At 36.6% G+C, this 25,889-nt stretch overlaps 2 protein-coding genes across 9 annotated transcripts in view; one reads left to right on the forward strand and one right to left on the reverse strand.

Moving 5' to 3' along the window:
• The first annotated feature begins 1,540 nt into the window (after window positions 1-1,540).
• Window positions 1,541-6,769, forward strand: LOC125679007 (protein flp-like). Its single transcript, XM_048917866.2, has 5 exons — window positions 1,541-3,447; window positions 4,291-4,470; window positions 4,595-4,852; window positions 5,067-5,305; window positions 5,454-6,769. The coding sequence occupies exons 1-5, from the start codon at window positions 3,143-3,145 to the stop codon at window positions 6,158-6,160; spliced, it is 1,689 nt and encodes a 562-aa protein (XP_048773823.2). The 5' UTR covers window positions 1,541-3,142; the 3' UTR covers window positions 6,161-6,769.
• Window positions 6,485-25,889, reverse strand: part of LOC125679005 (serine/threonine-protein kinase Nek1-like) — a 52,961-nt gene continuing 33,556 nt past the window's right edge. For 5 of the 8 annotated variants that reach the window (XM_056155962.1, XM_056155967.1, XM_056155963.1 and 2 more), the window contains 13 exons: window positions 24,240-24,509; window positions 23,168-23,320; window positions 22,885-22,959; window positions 22,080-22,289; window positions 20,534-20,675; window positions 19,501-19,567; window positions 18,912-19,028; window positions 18,627-18,784; window positions 18,417-18,493; window positions 15,791-15,880; window positions 15,295-15,432; window positions 13,528-13,661; window positions 11,550-12,364 (listed from right to left, as the gene is read on the reverse strand). In XM_056155962.1, the coding sequence (XP_056011937.1) occupies window positions 12,185-12,364; window positions 13,528-13,661; window positions 15,295-15,432; window positions 15,791-15,880; window positions 18,417-18,493; window positions 18,627-18,784; window positions 18,912-19,028; window positions 19,501-19,567; window positions 20,534-20,675; window positions 22,080-22,289; window positions 22,885-22,959; window positions 23,168-23,320; window positions 24,240-24,509 (1,811 nt within the window). In that variant the 3' untranslated portion in view covers window positions 11,550-12,184. Of the gene's footprint in view, window positions 8,956-10,683; window positions 10,725-11,549; window positions 12,365-13,527; window positions 13,662-15,294; window positions 15,433-15,790; window positions 15,881-18,416; window positions 18,494-18,626; window positions 18,785-18,911; window positions 19,029-19,500; window positions 19,568-20,533; window positions 20,676-22,079; window positions 22,290-22,884; window positions 22,960-23,167; window positions 23,321-24,239; window positions 24,510-25,889 lie in introns of those variants that run through there. The other 3 variants (XM_056155966.1, XM_056155965.1, XM_056155969.1) reach the window with 3 other exon arrangements.

The following is a 25,889-nucleotide window of genomic DNA, read 5'->3' on the forward strand; positions in this document are numbered from 1 at the left end:
AACTTATCACATACCATATGATCACACAGGGCTTGAAGAGAGTTCTTTAGTTCCTTCCGGATGAAATCGGATATTACGTTTACTTCCGTCTGTCCATTACGTTTCAGTATATCACTGCTCTAGACTTAGTGATACTAAGTATTGAATGACTGACTCACCCCATACTACCCATAGTCCTCTCCGCACACAGAGACACTACCAGATACCGCATGACACATACCAATTTGGATTTACACGATTATAGCCCTTTGTTTAAAATTTCTCTACCCGCTCTTTTTTTTTCCCTAACGCCCTAACTAGACAGGCATTGGGGTGCTAGGAAGTATAAGACCAGATCTACACATGTAAATGTCGACTTATAAGTACGAGCGAGGTTACGGGCTTAGGCCTTTCTCCTGAAGAGATATCAAGGTGATGATTTGCCAGCTGCTTTCTAGTGAGTATCTATTGATTAAGTTTGATGTGAAACTTGCGGTGTAACTGTCCAATAAACTGAATGTTTTTTCTGTCTTTCAGATTGCTTGATTCATCCAATGCTCACAGAATGCCAGATTAACAGAGAGCTCAACATATTACTAATCATTTGAAGATTAATCAGAAGAAGTATATCTTCAGTTGAATTATTGCGCGCACTAATAAAATTAGAGATATCTTCAATTGAATTATTGCGCACATTGATAGAATTAAAGATATCTTCAGTTGAATCAATGCGCAAATTAATAGAATTAAAGATATTTTAATTGAATTATTGCGCACATTGATAGAGCTAAACACATCTCTAATCCAGCAAATGAATTATATGGTATCCACGTTTCAATTACTGCAAGTGTCAATGTAATTTTAAGGCACCATTAATTCGATGGATGATATCATTAAATAAATTAATGCCTGAAATGAATATTAATTAAAAATATCTTCAAACGAATTAAAGCAAGCAACAATTCAATATTGATAGCATTAATTCGTTTAAGTAATTTAACTACTGCGCAAAACATTTTTGCGTTAATATCATCCTTTATTTCTTACGATATGCGCAATGATTGAACGAATGATGGACATTGATTAAATTCAGCATAAGGAGAACAACTATTTTTGAATTTATTTGAAATATGGGTATATCGAATTCTTCACATCAACATTTTACCATTCCATAGATGCCCAAGTTTACTAGTAAACGCCGTCTGTTCAGGGTACCTGTAAAGTGCGAAACGAAACCTACCGAAACGAAACGAAATCTACCGAGACGAAACGAAACCCACCGAAACGAAACGAAACAGATTATATAACCGAACTCTTTTAATTATAATAATTAGAAACGGCATCTTAGGCCCCTGTGAACGTTACCACATATAAATAAAATTCGCCTCCCCTTTGATGTAGGCTTTCGCCTTGACTGGGACAAAGTTTAGCACAAAGTACGTATCCGAAGTTGATTAAATACCATGTGTAATTAGTTTTGGTCCATAAATTTCAGAACGGAGGGTTACAGTCTTATAAGTCAGAGGTCTGGGGAAACACACTAAACGAGAGTGGGGTCGCCGGTGTTGGATCCACCTTTGGGCATAATGCATGTTTCAGTATTTTTTGCTCTAAAGACAAATCTATGTATACATGTGGATATTGTGTATTTGTATGTCGTATATCAAACGGTGGATTCTAAGTATGTCCTCCCGTTCTCTTTGTAATCTCTGCTTCCCTTGTTCATAAGCCTTTTGATTTTACAAAATGCTGACCTCCTCCTGATATCATTGCATAACACATTTCCGTTTTCCGTCCCATTTTCAATTCCCCGTCTTAGCATCATCCTAAATGTATAGAGTTATCTTTAGACTCACTACATATCAATAATAATTTTTAATAATACATGTATATATATCTTACCGAATTGCATTCATATAATATGGTATACTATTTAAAATGTTTTTCCATTATTGAATGTACTCGCACCTCAGCAGTTAGAGATAAAAATAAGGGGTTAAGAGTTCTTCCTGCTTTCAACTTTCTCAGACACCAGCTTCTTCAAATAATGTATCTGTACCCAAAGGCGGATCCACCGCCGGCGACCCCCACCCCTCGTTTGGTGTGTTTCCTCAGACCTCTGAAACTGTAACCCTCCGTTCTGAAATTTATGGATCCGAAACTAATTGCACATGGAATTTAATCAACTTCCGATATGTACTTTGTGCTGACTCCCCCCTCCCCCTTTCCAACTTTTAAAACTTTGTATCAGTCAAGCCGAAATCCTACACCAAAGGGGAGGCGAATTTTATTTATATGTGGTAACTTTCACAGGGGCCTAAGATACCATTTTTAATTATTATAATTAAAAGAGTTCGGTTATACAATCTGTTTCGTTTCGGTGGGTTTCGTTTCGTTTCGGTAGATTTCGTTTCGCACTTTACAGGTACCCGTCTGTTCATTGATTCAAAATCTTTGACGAAAAAGATTTCAAACTTCATGACAGTGATTTCGTAGGTGCTAGTTTTTGGCGGTTTTAGAGACAGTTACTTTATACGAAAAGGTACTACGCAGCGTCTAGCCCCCCTTCTAATCCCATGGGGATCCGGGTAAGAATAGGTCCTCAGTTTACCTTACTTGTCCTTCCCTGCTCTAAGGCCATAAGCGCCGAGCATAGGCCGAAATTTTGCAGTCCTTCACCGGCAGTGGTGACGTGTCCATATGAGTGAAAAATTCTCTAGAGGGACGTTAAACAATACACAATCAATCAATCCCCCTGATGAATATTCTAACATAGGTCTTAAACTTCAATCTACAATTGGAATTTTCAAGCCAGGTGAGCGATATATGCTCCTAAAAACCCTTTCTTTAAAAAGAGGCGGGTTTTATTGATCTGTTCAGCATGTTTGAAAATAACGAATCTTCCGTGTTCAACATAAATATACCATTGCAAAGAGCTATTTCAAATTTTTAAATGGACATTTTTTGTCCAGATTCTTGTTTCCTCCCGCCTTCACTAAGAGTTATATCGTGTAGGTAGGGTAGATGGTTACTGTGAAGTAATTGGTATGTTTGTTTTGCGATATAGCTATCTCCCGTTTTATCCCTGGGTTGATTATTTCGTTATCAATTCCGGCAGTGCTGTAAGCTAAACTGTCAATTCGTTCTATATTCTACCACCAGCATGGGGAATAGAATGGGAATGTTGTTTTTAAGTCTGCTCTTGGTTCCAACAATCGCATATACCTTGAGTGATCAAGAACTCTCTGATTTTTCTACTTATTTGGAGGAAGTGATCAAATGTAAGCAGGTTCCCGGAGGAGTGGTGTCTATCGTGGAGCGTGGGAGGACAGTGTTTACTAAAAGTTTTGGGTATTTTGACATTGAAAAAACTAGGAAGATTACAGACGACACAAAGTTCTGCCTGGGATCTCTCACCAAAGCCTTCACTAGCGCGGTCATAGCCAAACTCCTGAGTCAACAGAGCAGGTAAGATCTGCAACAGGGCAGGTGAGACTTCAAAAGAGCAGGTAAGATCTGCAACAGGGTAGGTGAGATCTGCAACAGGGCAGGTGAGCCTTCAAAAGAGCAGGTAAGCTTCAACAGGGCAGGTGAGATTTCAACAGAATGTCTACTAGAGGACAGGTAAGACTTCATTACAATGCTTACAAAACTGTCTGAAAGGTTGGAGCATATGTACGTGTACTATCATGAAACTGATTTTATACCAATATAATCATCTTTCTTTTTAGTAAAAACAAATATATACATAAACACCTGTATATGATATTTATGATATTGTGCCGAACTGACATTGTTTTCGTTCGCCGTTTGGTGTCATCAACACGTATGTAGGTCTTGTTATGAGCATAAACACCTGTTCATGATGATTTATGACAGAAACTGCGCCAATCCGGCTTTTTTATGTGTCTTATGTCAGTACAAGGCACATGCCAATGCCCGAGTGATTTTTTTTAACGTGTCCATCATCCATTGAGTGGACAGTACATGTCTCTAGCCAGGAGCATGGTCGTACATTATAATTTATATAAAAAAAATTCCCAATTTCTTTTGCTATTTTTATTTTTTTCTTGCATCTATTCTTTTAAAAACAGAACTTTTTATCTTCCGGAATTTAGTGTGCCTTGGGAGAACCTTTTCTTCACTGCAGAGTTAAACGGCGCAAGAAATCGAAAAATAATTACTACTTCACTCCGATGCCAAGAATGCTGTAATGACTGACAAAAAATAGAAGTCAAAATGAAATAATATCATGAATATCATTATACAACACATGTAAATATATTTAAAATTCAGCTGCTGGTCTTTCAGTTACACCTGGGACACACCCGTCGCTCAGATTTTGGGACCATCGTTTCGGCTGGAAAATGACCTGCTGACCAGAAACGTTAACCTGCGGGATTTACTGGGCCACAGAGTCGGCGTACCCTCCAACTTTGTTCCTCTCTTGGTAGGCTTTCCTGAAAACACATCCAGACAGCAATTTATTGAGTATGTGTTCGTGAATGAAATTTTGGTCGCCACCTTGATTTCACAAGAAATAGCACAATCGAAGCATGTATGATTGGACTACACATTCCTCCATTTATGGTAAATTTAATTGTTGTCCCGACAGGATGCTGGCCTACCAGAAGCCAAGTGAACCGCTGAGGACCAAGTTCCTGTACAGTAACTACATGTACACTCTCGCCGGTTACGTGGCGGAGAAGATCAGCGGAAAGTCGTGGGAGACTTTGGTCAGAGAGATCCTTTTTGAACCGCTTGGAATGAACGCAAGCGGATTTGTGAATGAAGAGAAAAACTTCAGCCAATTCTCCCCTGCCTTCGTGTACATTGATGGAAAACAAGATAAAATCGACCAAAATTTACTGTAGTAAGTGAAAACTAGATCTCATCTTTCAACGCATTCTGCGAGAAAGCACACAAATATTCACTTAGAAAGACGTAAATTCCCCCTTCCTTGTATTAGCAGCAGGTATTTGAATCAAATAAAATAGAAAATGTAACAACTAGATATCCTAATTAAGATAACGAAGTCAACCTCGCCCATTTAACACAGGACTCGCACAGAATTTTATTTCCTTTAGCACCGTAGCGCCGGGTGGACCAGCCGGGGCTATTTACTCCACAGCAGCGGATATGGATAAGTGGATGAATTTCCACCTCGGTAATGGAAGTGAACTCATACCAGAGGCGTACTTCTCCGAGCTCCACACGGAACAAATGATCACATTCCCACCTAAGAACAACTTGTATAAGCCGGACTATCCAATTTCTGACGTCACAAAAGCCTACTGTCTCGGCTGGATATCGTCTGTATATAGAGGTAAAAGAAAGTGCACAAATCTCACTTTCTTAGCATGGTACTATGCACGGCAATAATTCAAATCCTCACATTTCCCCTGAGAGAAAGAGTACGTTTGCATAAGGAAACATCTTGACACGTACTAGTAGCTGTTTTTCACTCTTTACAGGGTACCGAAAGGTGTGGCATTCGGGAGGTATCGCGGGTTATGTTTCAATGTTATGGTTATTCCCTGACCTAGAATCCGGAGTATTTGTAGCACTGACCGGAGCAAAGGACAACCAACATTCCCATTCTGTGGACGCCATTGTCAACCAAGCAGCCGATTTGTTGATTGGTGATAAACCATGGTTAAACCAATCAACAGCATGCTCCTTTCCCGCGCCTTGGAAAGACGTCACACCAGTTCCACGTGGTACCACTAAAGAACCATATCCCGAGCTTTACTGGAACATCAGTGAATCTGCTGACGTGTATGCTGGCTTGTATGGACACTTAGCGTTCGGTAACATGACTGTCACAACAGACGATCATGGAATACTGTTACATTACGGGAGATTCGGGAAAATGCGGCTGTTACCAATCGACAGAAAGATATTTTCCGGATATTTCTTGGATAATCTTTCATATATGACTAATTCTGATGGCAATACAAGGCCGTTTGTGATCGAATTCAAATTTAGCGGAGACAATGTTGTAGAAAGTCTTGAATTTTCCGTTAATTTGTCTACATCACAGAAAACGTCTTTCAAAAGAATTGATAAAACCAGACGTGTACATTGCAGAAATGTCTCGAATTCATTTACTTCCGTAAGACAGTCCCAAGGTTTCGGGACAGTTTTATCCATGACTACAGCATGGTATTTATATCACTGACACTTGATTTCCAGGAATGTAGGTCTCTTAAGGAGGAATAACACGTCAAAGAAATCTGATATGGATGGACAGTAGACGATATGTACAATGATATTTTGAAACTGAAAACTTTCATATTTACCTTATTTAGTTTAAAAAAATTCAGTTTCTGAAGAAAGTGATTTGGGGAAAAAACCCTGCTAGACTCAGCTAGGTAATAAGATTCAAAAGGAATATACAAGTATTGTTATATCCATGTTTTTCATTCATGTTTCAAAAGAAAGTCGCCCAATATGACAATGCATTATTCTTCCTTAACTTCAGTAAAAATAAATAATTCAAATATATTCTGTGAACATCTTATTAAAAACAATACATGTACATGTAGTTTCTTCATAGTCAAATCAAAATAACATACATATAAAGAAAATATATCAATACATGCAATGTGTGTAGATTAAATCTATGCTTTCAATTTTTACTATCCATGTCTACAGGAAAATAAAATAATGTAAATTTTTCTTTAATTGCCAGAGAATGTATATTTCTTATTGTTCTTACAATCTCAAAGCAGACTGTATATATACTTATATCAATGAAAATGATAAAAATAAACTTCATACACAACAATTATGTAGTTGTAAATACTGACAAACTTCATTACGTGCTTGAACAAACACAGTGAAGATCGCGGACTAACTTGCATTCAATAAAAGATGCAATCAGACACTAGAAGTTCTTTTGGACGGCGTGAAGAATACAAAACAAGCACTACCGGAAACTAGACACAAAACTAGACATGTAAATATACGCTACTCTGGACGTTATCTGATTTAACTATTATAGAATCACAGTCGAGAAGTATAACCTCATCCCCACCTCACCTACTAGTATTGAATCACCAGTTTTATCTCTCAAAAGTCTTTCTATACAGTTAGTAAGACATGTAGCAATCTTCCTTTCAGTCCACTAAGGTTCAGGTTAACATTAAGAAGCCATTTCCCAAACATTTCTTTCTTAAAACACAGACATTGTAACCTTGACCTTTTAATCACAACAGCAATGGACAATATTCTCCATGCATAGTTTGTCTGAATTTGTTTGGGTGATTAATGAATTCAGAAAGAGTCTGGAAACCATGTTTTATTCTTATTTTAGGGCACTGTGACTTTGCCCTTTAAACCCCCCAAATCAATGGGACATATTCTTATCTAAATGTTTCTATGCATATATAAAGGGATCGAATTCTCTCCTATAGGAGTCCTACAGGCTTGACCTAAACCCCCAAAACAACATACCCTTGTCTCATGGGGAGTCTTTGGGTGTTGTTTTTTTTATAGCCCTTGGGATACAAACAGAAACCACCTTCCTATCTCACAGCCATGTGATTTTGACCTTTGATCTCTTCCAAATCAAAAGGGCAGTCTAATTCTAACTAGAGTCAGAATGACGTTTGATGATGTGTAACCGGACTTGAAATGAGAGTCCGAAACCCTCTCCACATACAAATGGATGATCTGAAGCCAGTGTAGCCTGATGAGGTTGGGATGTGGTGTATGAGACTAATTTCGGGGTCTGAAGCCAGTGTAGCCTGATGAGGTTGGGATGTGATGTATGAGACTAATTTCTGAGGTGTTCTAAGGCATACCAGTAGTGACAACAAACAAAAATTAAAAAAAAACCTGACTACTGAAAATAAAATAAAGGCACAACCAAAAGTGGACGGTGAAATGAAAATAATACAAAGAAAAGGGTTTACATCAGTTCTGCAAAAAGTGAAAATATGCAGCAGTACTTACAAAATCAATACTAATTAGGGTGAATATAATCAAATTCAGTACACACACAGAGTACAATACTTCACACATATATGTATATTGTAAACATGCAAATTCAAATGTACACATACTGTAAACATGGAAATTCAAATGGATTTTAAACACTGTAAAATATGCAAATGAAGCAGCAGTCACATATATGGGGTAGTTACATTTAGTTATAGACTATCATTGTAAAATTCATAAGGGGGGGGGAAGATGTAAAAAAGGAATTCTTCATATTTGGTGGATTTACCACAGATTCCATGCAAACAGTAATACAAACTTTAAAGTCAGTCACATGAAAAGTAGGGATTTCTAGCTACTATACAAATCATTGCACTTTAAGCTGGGTCATAAGCCTTGGAATACAACATTGCATTCAGAAATGGACATGTGTATACAATAAAAAAAAATGTAGAAAAAAAATTCCTGTCATTGTCAGTCAGCTCCATACATTGTTTACTAACATTTATAAAATCATACAGACTTACACCAAATTGTTAACTACCATTTATAAAATCATACAAACTTACATCAAAACTACCACCATTTATAAAATCACACAGACTTACATTTCTTATGACAGTACTTTTAAACATTTCTAGGGGAAACACTGTATATCAAGATATCATAGCTTGCTAAATTTTGATACTATTTTAAAATTCATTAGGAAATCTCAATAAATGATTCTTGCATCAGTAAAATTCATTAACCCTACTGAAGGTTCATTTTAAGTGGATTAATGCATTTCTAAGAAACATACATTGTTTCTAGAGAAATATATTAAACAAATTCAGATTCCCTAACTATGTGCTAACTTGCATAAGATATAAAAAACCTCCCACAGAATCGGTAAACAGCGTCTTTTCCACGGACACTTGAGATACATTTTGTGGTTATTGATGTCAATATGACATCACACTTTTGTGTTGTCGTCATCATGACAACACATAGCATCAGGAACCAAGGAAATACGGCCATTTCATCATTAATTGTCTGCAAAATAAAAACCATGATTAATTAAACTTCATGAAACAAAGCTATAGCAAACAAACATTGCATTTTTATTTCAACTTCTGAAGCCTTGCTGAAGATCCACAAGTTTTCTGAACACTTTATTTTCATGAGATTTGCACCATCCAATGTTCAAAAGAGAAACAATTTCAAACACTGTGTGGTGTGCTTTATAATTTACCTACAAATACAACCACATCTTAAATTTTGTGAGTTCATAATTTCAAACAAGAGGCCCACAGGCCTTATCAGTCACCTGAATACTAGTGAAAAAGTATCACTATTTCCATGGGCTATGAAATCTAGAGAAAAAAAATCCTGTTCTGAATATCTAAGCTAAATTCTAATGTTCAGCAACATTATAAAACAAGATGTGTTTCACTGCCCTCAAAAGTGCATTCACTGATGAAAGGCTTTAAATAATAGGTGCATTTAATTAAAACATCAAAATATATGATTTTCTGCTATTCCTAAGTATGCATTTAGATTTTATACAGTATCAGCAAACTTACACATATTAAATACTTTATACTAAGTTTGGCCCCACCCTGGGGCCAAAACCCTTACTCTGGGGGAAATCAAATTTACAATTTCGGTAAAAGACTACCTGTTCTATCCATTCAGTTTCAATTTAGTATCAAAAGCACTAAACAAAATGTTATTGAAGTGTTTTACACATAAAGACTATATAACAAGTTTGGCCCCGCCCTGGGGCCAGAACCCCTACCCCGGGGATCGTGAAATTTACAATTTTGGTAGTGGTCTTCCTGCTTTACATCACTATGCATTTAGTTTTTCGTACATATGTGTGGTTCTTGAGAAGAAGATTTTTGAAAAATGGTTTTTGCCCTGCCCCTAAGGCCCCAGGGGTGCTGGAGTCCTGAAATTAACAATTTATGTTCCCTTTGTTCCAAATATATTTCATACCAAATTTGAAAAGAATTTGAATGGTAGTTATCAAGAAGTTAAAAATGTCTATTGTTAACACATTAATAACTGACCATTTTGGCCCCACCCTGATACCAAAACCCCTACCCCTGAGATCATCAAATTCACAATTTTGGTAAAGGACTACCGTTTTTCTAAATATATATTTACTTTCAATTTAGTATCAATAGCACTAAAGAAAATGTTATTTAAGTGTTTTACACATAAACACTATATAACAAGTTTGGCCCCGCCTTGGGGTCAGAACCCCTACCCTGGGGATCACGAAAGTTACAATTTTGTTAGATGCCTTCCTGCTCTACATCACTATGCATTTAATTTTTCTTACATGGGTGTGGTTCTTGAGAAGAAGATTTTTGAAAATTTGTCATTTTTGGACAGTTTTTACCCTGCCCCTAGGGCCCCAGGGGTGCTGGAGTCCTGAAATTAACAATTTATGTCCCCCTTGTCCCAATGATGCTTCATACCAAATTTGAAAAGAATTGGACTAGTAGTTATTAAGAAGTTCAATTGTTAACGCACGACGACGGACGAAAACCAATTGCAATAGGTCACCTGAGTTTACTCAGGTGACCTAAAAATTGCATGAAAATGGAAATCTCACAAAAATAGTTTGTACAAGAACTCAAGACACAACAGATAAAAAAGCATTAGACTTAAAAACGCTTTTGTTAAGAGATTGTAAACATTTGCACATGGTTCCAAAGTATCTAAAACAGAAAAGACTTATCCTGATAAGCAAACACAACACACAGGTGCTGAGAGTTACCGTGTATATCATGTGATCTTACTTTCATTTTGCTCTGTAAATAAACAGATTTACGTATTAGGGTTAGCAGTCTAAACTCTCTTTGGCTGAAGCCATTTACAGGTTTTAATTTGCTATTCTTCTTTTTCTTTTGGCACTCATTAAATCTAAAGAACATCAAATCAATGATAAATAAATTAAAAAAAATGATTACCATATTCAGGCTCCAAAAATAATCTCAAATTTAAGTTTGAGGTTTTTTTTTAGCAGTTACAATAGGAGTAAAATCTCAGACATAAGCCCGAGTATCGACTCGAGTTTCTTTTGGGAAATCCAGGCCGGGTTTACAGTCTCTGGTTTGTCTGTATTGAGATTTGATTACCAAAGATAAATGAAGGAAAACATTGTTTAGACAGACTAAATACTGAAATATAACGGACTCCACAAGATTTGTTTACACAGACTAAATACTGAAATATAACGGACTCCACAAGATTTGTTTACACAGACTAAATACTGAAATATAACGGACTCCACAAGATTTGTTTACACAGACTAAATACTGAAATATAACGGACTCCACAAGATTTGTCTACACAGACTAAATACTGAAATATAACGGACTCCACAAGATTTGTTTAGACAGACTAAATACTGAAATATAACGGACTCCAAAATTAGGGACGCCAAAACTACCTGATATAAGGAAGGTTCATAAGGTAAAAAAATAAATAGTTTCTCAGACCAAAAATTTCAAATTTTGATGAGGCAGGCATTTATATTAACTAAGCTGTAGCATGAGTTATCTTTCCTTTATATATTGACTGTAGCATGAGTTATCTTTCCTTTATATATTGACTGTAGCATGAGTTATCTTTCCTTTTTATATTAACTGTAGCATGAGTTATCTTTCCTTTATATATTGACTGTAGCATGAGTTATCTTTCCTTTATATATTGACTGTAGCATGAGTTATCTTTCCTTTTTATATTAACTGTAGCATGAGTTATCTTTCCTTTATATATTGACTGTAGCATGAGTTATCTTTCCTTTTTATATTAACTGTAGCATGAGTTACCTTTTCTTTCTGATATATAGAATAAACAATGGAATTCTTATTTCATATTTTATAAATATTTACTATTAAGTGTATACGATTACTAAAGTATTCTTAAACACTTGCACATTAATGAGTATGCATTCAATAACTATTTGATCTAAAAGATACTTACAATTCTATTAAAACCTTCTTAAAGTTTTACATATATATATCAGTTACCTCCATGAAATAGAAAACAAATTGAGAAAATTCCATGCGGTAATTTCTCAATGAATATGGTGGTGCCTGAGAAAGTATGGTTTGAATTTTTGGGGCCTAATTCAGCTATGTAACTGAATAATTTTTCTTTTTTAAAAAAAAATAAATGTCACGTAAATACTGCTGAAATCCCATCTGTGCCATGAGAAAAGTGAACTATCTGACCGACTGAAACTTCCTCTTGAACTGAATGTATCTCAATGGTTAGTCCACCTCTGAATGTATAGATCATGACAACACCTACCCTCAGTAAAGGCAGCATCTGCAATAACCAGCTGGAATATCTTGGGGTAGAGATGTTCCTTGTCTTTACCCAGAATATTGGTCACCAGTTTGGCCCCCTCCTCAATATTCTCATCCTCATCTTCCTGGAGTGCCTGTAAGTTATATCATAATTATAGACAATTCAAACTTATACTGAGTGACTGAAAACAAGGGGACATGCATATTAACCCTCAGGAAATTGAATTGCAATTAAACCTGGAAAATCATTGGTAGAGAGAGAGAGAGAGAGAGAGAGAGAGAGAGAGAGAGAGAATGAGAGAAAGATGATTTATTTAACATAATTGCAGGTAATATCTTCCTTGGTATAGATATAATCTAAAGTCCATGTGTTCTCAGTTTATGTGATCATGCCCCCCCCCCCCCCCCCCCCCCAGTTTGTGCATAAATAGTAAATATATTCTAAAGGCAGTAAAATCACTAGCTACATTGTATTTCCTTGAATTTGTACAGCATTTATTCATGATTTTTTAATATGTAAATTTTCTTCCATATTTGAACCCAATCAAACATGCATGGGACAAACTGCATAGGCGCATCCACCACACACAACCACAGCCTCAGACTCTGCAACAACTGGTCCGAGCTCTGCAACAACTGGCCCGAGCTCTGCAGCTAAGAGTGCAACAACATCCCTAAACACTTTTTAGAGTCTTAACTGTGTCCATGAGGAAGGCATTGTCAGACAGTCAATGGTGCTTGTGGGAACACACTAGATATTGAGCGTGGGTGACCTTGAACTACTAATGATTGTAATTATCATTAGTAGATGTGATACTTTGATTATTAACTCAGCATTTACCTAATTTTTGTGTTATCAATAAATCAATTATTAAGTATTTCTCATGTCTTAAATTGAATAAGAAATTGTACAATGCATTTCTTTTGTTGATCAGTATATATGAAGCATATATCTTGAGGCACCATATCTCAGGTTTAACTGCAAATTAAGAGTTTCATGTACATTCCGTGTATCAATAACTAAACATGGGCTTCCTTTCCCTTCATCTCCACAACTATTACAGTATACATACAGTCAAACCTTGTTACCTCCAACACGATGGGGCCAAAAACAAAATTTGAGATATCTGAGGGTTCCAGATATTGAGGTTAAAATACATAGTGAAAATGTAGTTCAGACTTCCCACTCACTTTGACATATCCATGATATTCGAGATATTGAAGTTCAACTGTATATATATAAACTGGCTTTCATTAGGAGATTTTGTGTAAAAGACTCATTCAAATACAGACAAACCTGCACAGTCTTGTACACTTTTAGGAATTTGTCACATCCTAACTCTGACTCCAGTTCTGCTCGAGATTCCTCAAGTCGACTAAACAAATCAAAGTCATCGTCGTCCCCAAACTGTGTGTCATGGTCGCTGTCATCTGAAATAATACGCAGGAAAAAGCCATACAGGTAAAGCCAGACATCCCTAATACCAAAGAATTCATTGTGCTTAGAAACAACAATGAAGGAAACAGGTTATGATTGATTGATTGATTGTATCTTGCTTAACGTCTCACTCGAAAAATTTTCACTCATATGGAGACATCACCAAGACCAGTGAAGGGCTTCAAATTTAGGCCTTTGCTTGGCGCTTACGGACTTTGAGCAGTGAGGGTTCTTTAGCATGCCACACCTACTGTGACACGGGTCATCCGTTTTTAAGGTAATCTCCGAGGACCCGTGACATTCACACCTGATACCGAGTGTTTGGCGATGAAACTGTCACTACCCGTTTTAACAACTTCGGTCTGTCGTGGCCGGGATTCGAACCCCAACCTTCCGCATGCGGGGCGAACGCTCTAACCTCTCAGCCACCACGGCGGTAAACAGGTTATGGTATTCAAAGTTTGATGACAAAATGAATGTCCACAATAAGCAACCTCCAGATTATACAGATTGTTTGTATTTGCTTTCATACAGAACTATATTTGGCATATATCCATTACATATGCATAGAACCAAATTTAAAGGAACATTCACAAACTGAACCCAATTCACTGGAACATGTCACAAATAGACTGGGCTCAGTTCACAGATACAATCTCACAGACAAACAGAACTCAATTCACAAAAACAATGTTTCACAGACAGACTGAACCCTGACTAGAGGAGCTCATGTCAGTCTTCCATTCGTCTTCAGATCATCACTCCACAGACTCATCTGATGTCATCAAGTGTATATTAACAAGCCAAAATTCAAGATGACCTTGGACTTTACAAGCTCTACTTATGAATCATACTATAATATCTATTTCTCAGGCAATTTTTTTGTCCTTTATAAATTATTTTCAATCCATTATCATTCATTTTCAACTTGGAGTTTGATCTTGAAAATCAATAAAAATCTTTTCCATGCTGCAACAAATATACAACAAATTAAGGTAGTGCTCTACATCGTCATAATGGCTGACTTCCTTTAAAAACATGGATGAAAAAATCAATATCAGCAATATTTGACTTTTCCTTTTCCATTTAAATATCTAGCCGAGTAGCTCAGTAGGTTAGAATAACGACTGCTGAACTGTAGGTAGCAAGTTCGAGTCCAGCAGGGGTTTTAAATTTTTTTCAGATTACGTTTTACTAAAACTGTATTTTTTGACAAAATAAAATAAATCTGAAAATTTTCAACTTCAAAATATTGTTGTACATATCCTCCACTTTTCATCTACATCAAATTTCCTTTGTGTAGCATACCTCCTTAAATATTCATCTCAATAAACCAATTTCACCTTGACAAATCATCTATATTTTATCATATATACAAAACGTTATGGTGCTTTCAATCTTGGATGTCCAACCTAGAAATCAATATTTGTCACCCAAATCTGATTGCTATTGCAGATGTGCTTTTCCAAATTTATCAAGATACCTTGAGGAGACAAAATCTCTCATCAGTACACATACTATTCAGCTTTGTTCCTCAGGCTGAAAAAATTTATCATTTTGAGCTAAACGGCCACTTTAATGCCCCACCCTCTTTTAACTCAATACATGGAATTCACGTTTGTTTACCTGATTGAAACAGATTGTCAACATTCTCGGACTGGTTCTCACTGTCCAGGGATTCTGACGGATCCTCGGACTGGTCCCTCTCCTCAACTTCCTCCTCCTCATTATCTTCCTCACCACCATTATCCTTACCCACAACACCTTCATAAAAATATAATTTCTAAACTGTGTTTTTTTTTTTTTTTTATAACATTGTACATTTTGTACATTACTTCACACTTCAGAAGATATTCTGAATTATGCATTTTGTACAACATTACTCTTACACTTCAGAAAATATTCTGAATTTTACATTTTGTACAACATTACTTCACACTTCAGAAGAAATTCTGAATTTTACAATACTTCTACAGAAATTCTGAATTTTACAATACTTCTACAGAAATTCTGAATTTTACATTTTGTACATTACTTCACACTTCAAAAGATATTCTGAATTTTATAATACTTCTACAGAAATTCTGAATTTTACATTTTGTAAAACATTACTCCTACACACCTTCTTTATCGCTGTCCTCGTCAGATTCTCTGATGTCATCCTCCTTACTTTCTGTTAGATTCAGTGTAGCCGAAGCTCTCTTCTCCTCGTCTGATAATGACAGGGATTTTGATTACGATAGAATGCACCTCTAAATTACATGATACGCTTATCTGGAACTATATGTACACAAAACATATCTATGTTTGTATATTCCAAAATCCACCAGCAGACCACATTTGATGGAACTAGGCCTTACAAAGTGTAAGATATGACCTGGACACATTATGACCATGTATGGTCATAAAATTTCAAAATGAGGCCAAAGTGACCTACTTTTGGTCAGGACACATCTTCCCTTCATCAACTGACCAAGTTTGATGGTCCTAGGCCTCACAATGTGCAAGATACTGCCTGTAAACAACTTAAGTATGTATAGCTATGAATTCCAAAAGGAGACCACAATGATCTATTTTTGGGTCATGAAACATCTTTCCTCCAAGATGCATCAGCTGACCTGGTGTGATAGTCCTAGGCCCTAACAGTGTGAAAGATGACCACATATGAAAAAGCTAACAAATGGACAGATAGACAGATGGATAAAAGGATGGGAAAGTCTATGCCTTAATACGACCCATCAAAACAAGCACATAATAATGCATGCTGTCATCAGTATAAAATTTTGAATACACATACCATCAACTGAAATGAAGTACAGTGGAACCCCGTTATTACGTTCCCCCTTTATTACGTTAGTCCGCATATTACGTTGGAATTTCAAAGCACAAAACCATTTCTTAACAAACCTATATAAAATAGACCTCGTTATTACGTTGTCCTAAAATGCCGGGACTCGGTATTACGTTGTAAATATTCCGACAAAAACGTAATAAACCCCTAATTATTCAATAGCGATTCTCAAAATAACGCAGTATTAAGTCTTCCCCGGAAGACATGTGTCGCCTGCTAGTTCATTCTATATGTAATATATCACGTATAATGTTGAAAAAGTAAATTATTGAAATGGTTTTTGTCACTAAACAGGAAGTTGATAAGCGACAGATTCGAAAATGTCTTACACAATACAGTTGGCCACACTGATGCTCTGTGCCAAATATCAGGGAGTTGCCCCATGTGGTTCTTGAGAAAACTGTGACAGAAATTTTTTTGCTGTAAAAAATTCTAAGTCCCGGCAAACAGGAAGTTGATAAGCGACAGATTCGAAAATGTCTTACACAATACAGTTGGCCACAGTGATGCTCTGTGCCAAATATCAGGAAGTTGTCCCATGAGGTTCTTGAGAAAACTGTGACAGAAATTTTTTGTGACGACGACGACGCCAGACGCCGCCGCCAGACGACGACGCAGGATGACGGATAGTGATCCCTATATGTCGCCACTGCGTAACGCAGGCGACACAATAAGCCATTCACACCTTGACTGCCTGAGGCAGTCACCACGTAAATTTCCTGGTCTGTTTGGGGATTAGAGACGCTTGACTGATCACGCTTCGATAGATCTAGCGACATCAATACAGGTGAATACCCCGTATAGAAGCCAGTGATAAACAATTAAATAATGTTTATTTAGAAATTGTACTCTATGAAATTTACTTCATTTTTCATATTTTGATAATCAAAGAAATAATTTCTCAACCACCTGCGGGTTCAGCATAGTGTGATTACCTTCGCTATTAAAACTCTATTCACGGACAGCTTTGGTACCAAACAAGAAAGACAAAATTTATCGTAGCAATGTTACAACCGCTTGGGTAACTGCTTGGACATAGGTGACTAAAGGTGTTCAATTAAATAAAATTGTTCGTTGTTTGGACATGCAGCTTGGATGTTCGTAAATCTCGTCCATACATACACCAATCTATCGGCCGATTTGTGCACGGCATTTACCTCAGTGAATATTTTAAAATCCCTTGATGCGCACGTGATTTTAGTGCCATCATTTAGCGTTATAAATGAAATCTTCGTGCATCATATTTTTTTTTTTATGTGGATTGCGCTTAAATTGTTCTCCGTGCATGTTTATCGTTGGTGAGAAGTGTGCAAGTGTTGGGTATCGTGTGCGTTTTGTGTCTATAGTTTTGTTGTTTTTTGGGTGGGATTTTTTTTTTATTGTGTTGTGTATTGTGTAATTAGAGAACTTAATAAAAACGATGTTTTGTTATTTTTTAATACGAATGTTGAATACGAACCGGAACGAGTTATTGAGAGAAAGTTAATGAACGCATTGTTTTAAAGTTGAACAAAATGGCGGTCCAAACGAATGCAAAAAAAGCAACGTTTATCAAAACATCCTTATGTATCCTACACCGAAATAAAGAAAAGGGATAAGAACATGAAGAATTACGGACATTAAAGATAAGATGTAAATAAAACAAAGTATCATAGTCTTTTAAACAAAGAAACAGTAAAGATATATTCACACACCCCTTCACGGAGTACCAACGAACGATATACAATTTCCAAATGATATTTTTAACGGATTTAACTGGGAACGTTTATTACGTTGCCCCCAGTATTACGTTATTTTATTGTGACAAAATGGAAAACGTAATAACGGGGTTCCACTGTACCTTTAGATATAAGTCTTAACAATTTTTGGGATTGCCATGACTTGTTTTGATCCTTACCTGTGCTGTACTCTCTGAGGAGCAGGCTCTGCATGGTCTCCCTCACACTCATCAAATCCTCATCATCTTCATCATCACTGAAATCAACACAAAGTTTGCTTTATAGCCCAAGACTACATGTTATATTACAAAAGCAGGTCAAGCCCCAATGTTTGTCTTCAATCTCAATAATGACTACTTTGTAACATTTTAACAAAACTGGTTCCCCACCCATCCTCATTGTTCTCCTCCTCCAGTTCAGGAGACTGGTCCTCCTCCAGTCTGAGGGGACTGACAGGGCACTCTGGGCTTTTGTCCTCACTGTCTCCATCCTTATTGTTGACATTGGCCAGCAGACATTCCAGCAGTTCCTCCTCATCCTCCTCCTCCTGTAACACATTTGTGTTGTCACAATTTCATAAGATTTCAAACTCTCTTGACACACTGCAATACGATACCAATTTACTAATAGGATGAAACCACAGCAGACGAATCAGCAATGAACAGGAAATTTACCTCACTCTTCAGTTTTTCTAGGTCCAAACTCTGTTTTCTAGTTCTTTTTACAATTTCTGTAAACTCTGCAGTGCGTGTCAGCTTAGCAAGATCAGGCTCAGAACAGGTACGCAACATCTGGAAATCGCAAAATTTTATGTAAATCTACACAGAGCGCAGTAAAAAAGCATACTGTAGATTCCTTATTTTACGTGAGTACTTAATATCGTGAAATGACTCGCAGACATCAAATTGTGAGTGTTTTGTTGATCAAGATATTTTACATGTACTTTAGCAATATAGAAATTAAAGTGAGTAATTTCATATTGCGAGTGACGCTTTTCACAAAATTATGTGAGAATAAATTCCACGCGTATATTTAGGAATTTACAGTACATGTATACACAAACCATCAAATTAAATCTTTATAAACATGCTAGGCTGAAAAGAAAAATAAGAGAAATTTTAGATATTTTCCTTGTTTGAATTCTGGAGTTTTCCCTAGAATTTGATTTTTTTCACGGTGTAAAGTACCGGAGTACCAGTTGTACCGTTACTTCACTGCAATAATGTAATAATGCACCCATGCAATGTCAATCTAGACAAGTACCTGAGCATTCCCAATGTCAAACTCTCCACAAGTAATCCCAAGAATCACAGCCGAGTTTCGTTTTTTGCTACAAAAGATAAATACATAATTTAAAGAAAAAAATTGCTAAAACGCATCAAAGATGCGTTTGGCCGAGTTGCAGTTTGGAAAATTATGCATGCTTGCATTCACGAAGAAAAAACATGCACGTATTTAATATAGTTTATAAGTGTGAAGCTTTGAATGGCCGCAATAGGTATTTAGTGTGATAATGACCTTGACCTTTGGATTTCAAAAGCAACATGAATCTTGAATGTCATCAGGATTTGAAGTCTGATAAACATGCACCAGCAAGTACATGTATAAAAGTTAGAGGCAAGCTCAAATCTACAGTATATACTACTTTTGACCTCAAAATAAATAGGAACCTTCGTCTTTTGGATGTGATCATGTAATGTAAGTTTCACAAAGATGCCCCTAGTAGTATGAAAGTTAGAGACCGGACAAGCTCAAATCTATGGCATTTAGTGACAAAGTGACCTTGACCTTTGACCTTAAAATAAATAGGAACCTTCCTCTTTTGGATGTGATCATGATATGTAAGTCTAACAAAGATGAACCAAAAAGTATGAAAGTTAGAGACCGGACAAGCTAATTGTGGATGTCAACCGCCCAACAAACCCGCCCGCCCACCCATCCTTCGCCAATTTAAAAGTCGAGAATTGCTACGCAACTCGGCTAAAAAAGTATAGTAAAGCTTCAGAGTTTCAGGAAACTAACGGTGAAAGAAAGAGTGGGACAATTAAGGAGGTTACTACATCATCATAATGGGCGGAATTCCTTTAAAAAATGAATGAAAATATAAATATCATTAATATTTGTTTATTCAATTAAAATTTTCTTCAGATTACTTTCTAATAAAACTGCATTTTTTGACTAAATAAGTTATCAATTTCAAAATATTGTAGTACATATCCTCCACTTTTCATCCACATCAAATTTCTCTACTGTAGCATTCCTCCTTAAGGTGTGCCCATCTAATTTTTAAACTTACTTCACTGGAAGTTCTTCTTTTACGGTTTCGTTCTTGGATTCCTGGTTGTCTGGTTTATCTGGTTTATTACCAGTGTCTGGTTTTGTAAACAAGTCCCCAGCTCCTTCTGTTTTAACAGCCTGAGGAACACTGCCGGAGTCACCTGACAGTCAAAGAAAACTTCATTTCAGCATACTCAAAATTTAGCACAATCGGAGCTAATACACTATTAAGTGACATCATAAAACAACATATAAACCACTGCTAAAATAATAATCCTGCTATAAAAGAATACATACAATATGTGTACACATACATGGATGACCCGGTTTTAAAATGCAAGACAAAGATTTTCAGAAAAAATGGATAATGAAGGTAGAAAATTCAAAGCATGCATAAAGTAAGAACTGATATATCCTACTACCTAAAACTACACAAGCAGGGTTTTTCCAAGGTCTTTATTTCAAGGGCCTGGGCCTTTCCAATTGGGAAAAATAGGGCATTTGCTTGAAATTTGGAAAAATGTCCCATACAAAGAAGTAGGGAGAAAACCAAATCAGAGTGCATTATGGTATAATTAGACTCCTTCTGACTTTCAATTTGGTCAAAGCTTACCTCCTTCAAATTAGCAGAGGCCAAAAAAAAAAGGGGGAAAATACCTGCTTTCTAGCATTAGGAATGGGGCCTTATTTCGCCCCCCTACAGACCCTAAAATATTCCCAGCAAGCATACTATAAATGTACCATTCAATTATCTGTGATACATTGAGCAATGTATGCAGAAAATCTACTTGATATTATACAATAGGCTCATAAGCCACAATGCTCACCTGAGCTACTGTCTTTTCCCGTGTAAAATTTTATATCCCGAATCACGAGTCCCTTTCTTGTGACCCCTCCCCCAGAACCAAAAGGTCTTAATGTGAAAAACTTCAATCTACACTAAATGAGGATACTTGTATATCAATTTGACAAACTGTAAAAGGAAATCAGCCATTATGAATATACTTAATTCCCTCAAACTTACAGGATCCTTTGTGACAAGTTTGGTCAAAATTGGCCCAGTGGTTCTTGAGAAGTTCAATATGTGTAACATTAACAAACAAAATGACCCCTAGTGCCAATATCTGTGCAAGTCAATAAATAGCTAGCATATAGCATATAGTTCATGTTGACTGTTATGTCCGACTTTGAAAATAAAGATTATTCTTTTATTTTATCATTAGTAGACAACAAACAGGCAGCCTTTAACCAGAAAAGATCACTTGAGTTTTTACCTCAGGGGAGCTAAAAAGTAACAAAATCTAGAGCACTGCAGATTCCTTATTTTACGTGAGGACTTAATATGACAAAATGACTCGGATAAATCAAATCGCGTGGACATGAATTCACATGTTGTCTGTTAATCAAAAGTTCTAACATGTACATTGTATTTTAGCAACAGAAAGTTAAAAGAGTTGAATTTTATTTTGTGAGTGATAATAAATTCCTCGTGTATCTTCAGGAATCTACAGTATGTTCCTCAACATAAAAAGCAACAACTGACTAAAAGCAAACTAAAAACTAACCAAACTGCATGGGCTTGTCTGGTTTTGGTAGTATGACGGGTTTAGGTAAAACCGGTTTGGATGGAAGTGGGGGTTTATCAGAACACTTTGGTGGACTGTCACTAAGTTTATCATTCTTAGAATTTGATTTATCAGTGCTTTCTGATTGGTCAGTTTCCTCCTTGGTAGTTTTACTTTCTGATTCTTGATTGGTTGACTCTGGATTTTCTCCTGGTAATAGGATAGACATTTTTACAACACTCATAAACATGTATGAATAAATAAATGAAAATACAAAACTTGCATTCCCTTGACTAGCAAATGAAATCTGTCCCAAACTGCATGCAACACTTATGAAAACATGTAGCTCCATTTATACATTGACAAAATACCTAGCCCTTTTAAAGTTGTACCTTTGTAATATAACATAAATTGTCTAGCCCACTAACATAAAAATAACATCTAACCCTAGTTTCAGAGTCTTAATGAAATATTCAACATCAGTTTTAAACATTTTATTTTTACAAAATATTTAAGAACACACATAAATCTCCATTATCTTATTGCTATTTTCTGAGCAGGATTCCTTTTTAAATTCAAAATGCAATCATTTCTATGTTTATTCACATAAGGTAGTAACTTTCAAATCTCAACAGGCAAGTGTATTTCACATTTCACAATGCCATTCACAAAAGATTGTAATTTTCTTATTTCATTGAGCATGTACATTTCACATTTCCCCAATGCCAATCAATTTCTCCTGTACCGTTTAATAAATGAAGTAAATAGCCAGCGTTAGTTACAAGCATGAGAGAATAGTGATTACCTGGACTGGTATAAACTTGTCCTGTTATAATCACTGGTTTATCAACAGTAATGGTAGCACCTATAACTGTCCCCTCTAATCAAAATCAACAGGTTTACGCAGTTAAAAGTGAGATTATATATACAGAAAAAGATATCAGTGAAGATTGTACAGATTCTAAATAAATAAATAAATAACACTACACACAACATCTGGAGAAGGAATTCTGTGTAATACTACATTCATTGAAACATTATGAAAGTGTACAGTTTATGTTGTGAGGCTCCACGAGTGATTTCCCTACCTTTCTGGGGGCCGTCCTTGCTGATAGTGATGGTGCCCTGTCTGATGGGGACCACTGGCGGTTTAGATATTGTGATGGTGGTGGACACAGAAGGAACACCTGAGCTGGTGGCTTCTGGGCTAGAGGTGGTGGCTTCTGGGCTAGAGGCAGACTCTGCAGAATACAAATTACAAATTTAAAACCCTAAAAAGATGGTAAGGGCTTTGAAAAGCAAATGATTTTTTTAAACTTTGGAAGACAATATTAGGATTAAAAAAACAAGAGATGTTTGTAAAACAGATATGCCCTTTCCAAAAATCACAGTATACATCACTGAAGAATTAAATCTACAACCAAAATTGTAAAACATAAACGCCCTCTTTCCCAAATCACAGTATAAAGCAATGAAGAATTAAATCTACAACCAAAATTGTAAAACATATACGCCCTCTTTCCCAAATCACAGTATACATCACTGAAGAATTAAATCTACAACCAAAATTGTAAAACATATACGCCCTCTTTCCCAAATCACAGTATAAAGCAATGAAGAATTAAATCTGCATGGTAAAATAGAGCAGAATCTATTAAACACATGCCACCTGTCTGGCCTGGTAGTGACCTTGACCGTGGACATACTATACTAAGTTTGAATTGTAAAACATTCTCCAGTTATCCGTTGCACAAGATGAAATCTTTTGTGCCTGGTAGTGACCTTGACCTTTGACATACTGACCTGCTGAGCAGTAGGGAATATGTGCACATTGATGTGTATCAATCTACCAAGTATGCGGTCAGCAAGGTAAAGCATTCTCCAGTTATGTGGAACACGGACCTCCATAGTGACATGTGCTAAGCTATTTGCCCCCTCCTTCTTTGCAGAGCGGCATATATATAATTGACAGTTGTCAATAAATTTCTTTCTTCGAGCACAGCAATGTCAGTAGAGAAAGTGAAGCTGATGTCTGTGAGACATGATTTTTTTCTGATTGAAAAGAACACATGTTCATCAAATGTCAGAATTCGAAACAACCCCCACAACCCCCCCCCCCCCCCAAAAAAAAAAAAAAAACCCACACCAAACAAAACTGACCAGTTGATTCTGCTGAGACTGTTCCAGTGACCACAGGTTTATCTGCCAGTGCATTGAGCAGAGTGTTACTTGGTCTGCCCCATTTCTTCTTCTCTGGAACTTTTGGCTTGCCACTGTCTTCCTCTGTCACAACCTCATCCCCTGGCTTGCTTTCTAACTTGTTTAACAAAGTGTCACTAGGGCCTCCCCACTTCTTCTCAGGAAGCTTTGGTTTGGAATCCCCGCCGTCAGAAACTGGATGTTTCACGACCTCATCCCTGGCAGATGTAGCTACAATAATGGAATTTTAAATACAGTAAAACTTCGTTATCTCAAACTCAATGGGACAAAGGAAAAACTTCGAGATAAAAGAAGATTCAAGATACTAACAAGAGGCCCATGGGCCACATCGCTCACCTGAGTCACCTTGGTCCATATCAGAAGATTTTCCATATCTATTTGCATGTAAAACCGTAGTCCCTATTATGGCCCCAACCTACCCCTGGAGGCCATGGTTTTTGCAAACTTGAATCTACACTATGTCAGAAAGCTTTCATGTAAATGTGAACTTCTTTGGCCCAATGGTTCTTGAGAAGAAGATTTTTAAAGATTTTTCCTATATATTTGTATGTAAAACTTTGACCCCCTATTGTGGCCCCATCCGACCCCCGGGGGCCATGATTTTAACAATTTAGAATCTGTACTATATCAGGAAGCTTTCATATAAATCTCAGCTTTTCTGGCTCAGTGGTTCTTGGGAAGAAGATTTTTAAAGATTTTTCCTATATATTTGTATGTAAAACTTTGATCCCCTATTGTGGCCCCATCAGACCCCCGGGGGTTATGGTTTTAACAATTTAGAATCTGCATTATATAAGAAAGCTTTCATATAAATCTCAGCTTTTCTGGCTCAGTGGTTCTTGAGAAGAAGATTTTTAAAGATTTTCCCTATATATTTGTATGTAAAACTTTGATCCCCTATTGTGGCCCCATCCGACTCCCGGGGGCCATGATTTTAATAATTTAGAATCTGCATTATATAAGGAAGCTTTCATATAAATCTCAGCTTTTCTGGCTCAGTGGTTCTTGAGAAGAAGATTTTTCCTATATATTTGTATGTAAAACTTTGATCCCCTATTGTAGTCCCATCCTACCCCCGGGGGCCATGATTTTAACAATTTAGAATCTGCACTACCTAATAAAGCTTATCTATAAATTTCATCTTTTCTGGCCCAGTGGTTCTTGAGAAGAAGATTTTTTAATGACCCTACCCTATTTTTACCTTTTCTTGATTATCTCCCCTGGAAGGTGGCCTGGCCCTTTATTTTAACAATTTAGAATTCCCTTTACCTAAGGATGTTTTGTACCAACTTTGGTTGAAATTGGCCCAGTGGTTGTTGAGAAGAAGTTGAAAATGTGAAAAGTTTACAGACGGACAGACGGACGGACAGACGGACAGACGCCGGAATACGGGTGATCAGAAAAGCTCACTTGAGCTTTCAGCTCAGGTGAGCTAAAAATATAAATGATTAGATTTTCTGAACCACTTCGACATATCCATGTTATTCGAGATATCCATAGTATTCGAGATATCCATAGTATTCGAGATATCCATAGTATTCGAGATATCGGTGTTAGAGATACTGAAGTTCAACTGTATTTATTGTTACA

The sequence above is a fragment of the Ostrea edulis genome, chromosome 2 (genome assembly GCF_947568905.1).
Source record: "Ostrea edulis chromosome 2, xbOstEdul1.1, whole genome shotgun sequence".
Taxonomy (NCBI): Eukaryota; Metazoa; Mollusca; class Bivalvia; order Ostreida; family Ostreidae; genus Ostrea; species Ostrea edulis.

Coding starts and splice junctions, on each gene's coding strand:
- LOC125679007 (XM_048917866.2), top strand. CDS start 3,143: ATGGGGAATAGAATGGGAATGTTGTTTTTAAGTCTGCTCTTGGTTCCA. Junction 4,471..4,594: donor TCCAGACAGCAATTTATTGA/GTATGTGTTCGT, acceptor TTGTCCCGACAG/GATGCTGGCCTACCAGAAGC. Junction 5,306..5,453: donor GATATCGTCTGTATATAGAG/GTAAAAGAAAGT, acceptor CACTCTTTACAG/GGTACCGAAAGGTGTGGCAT.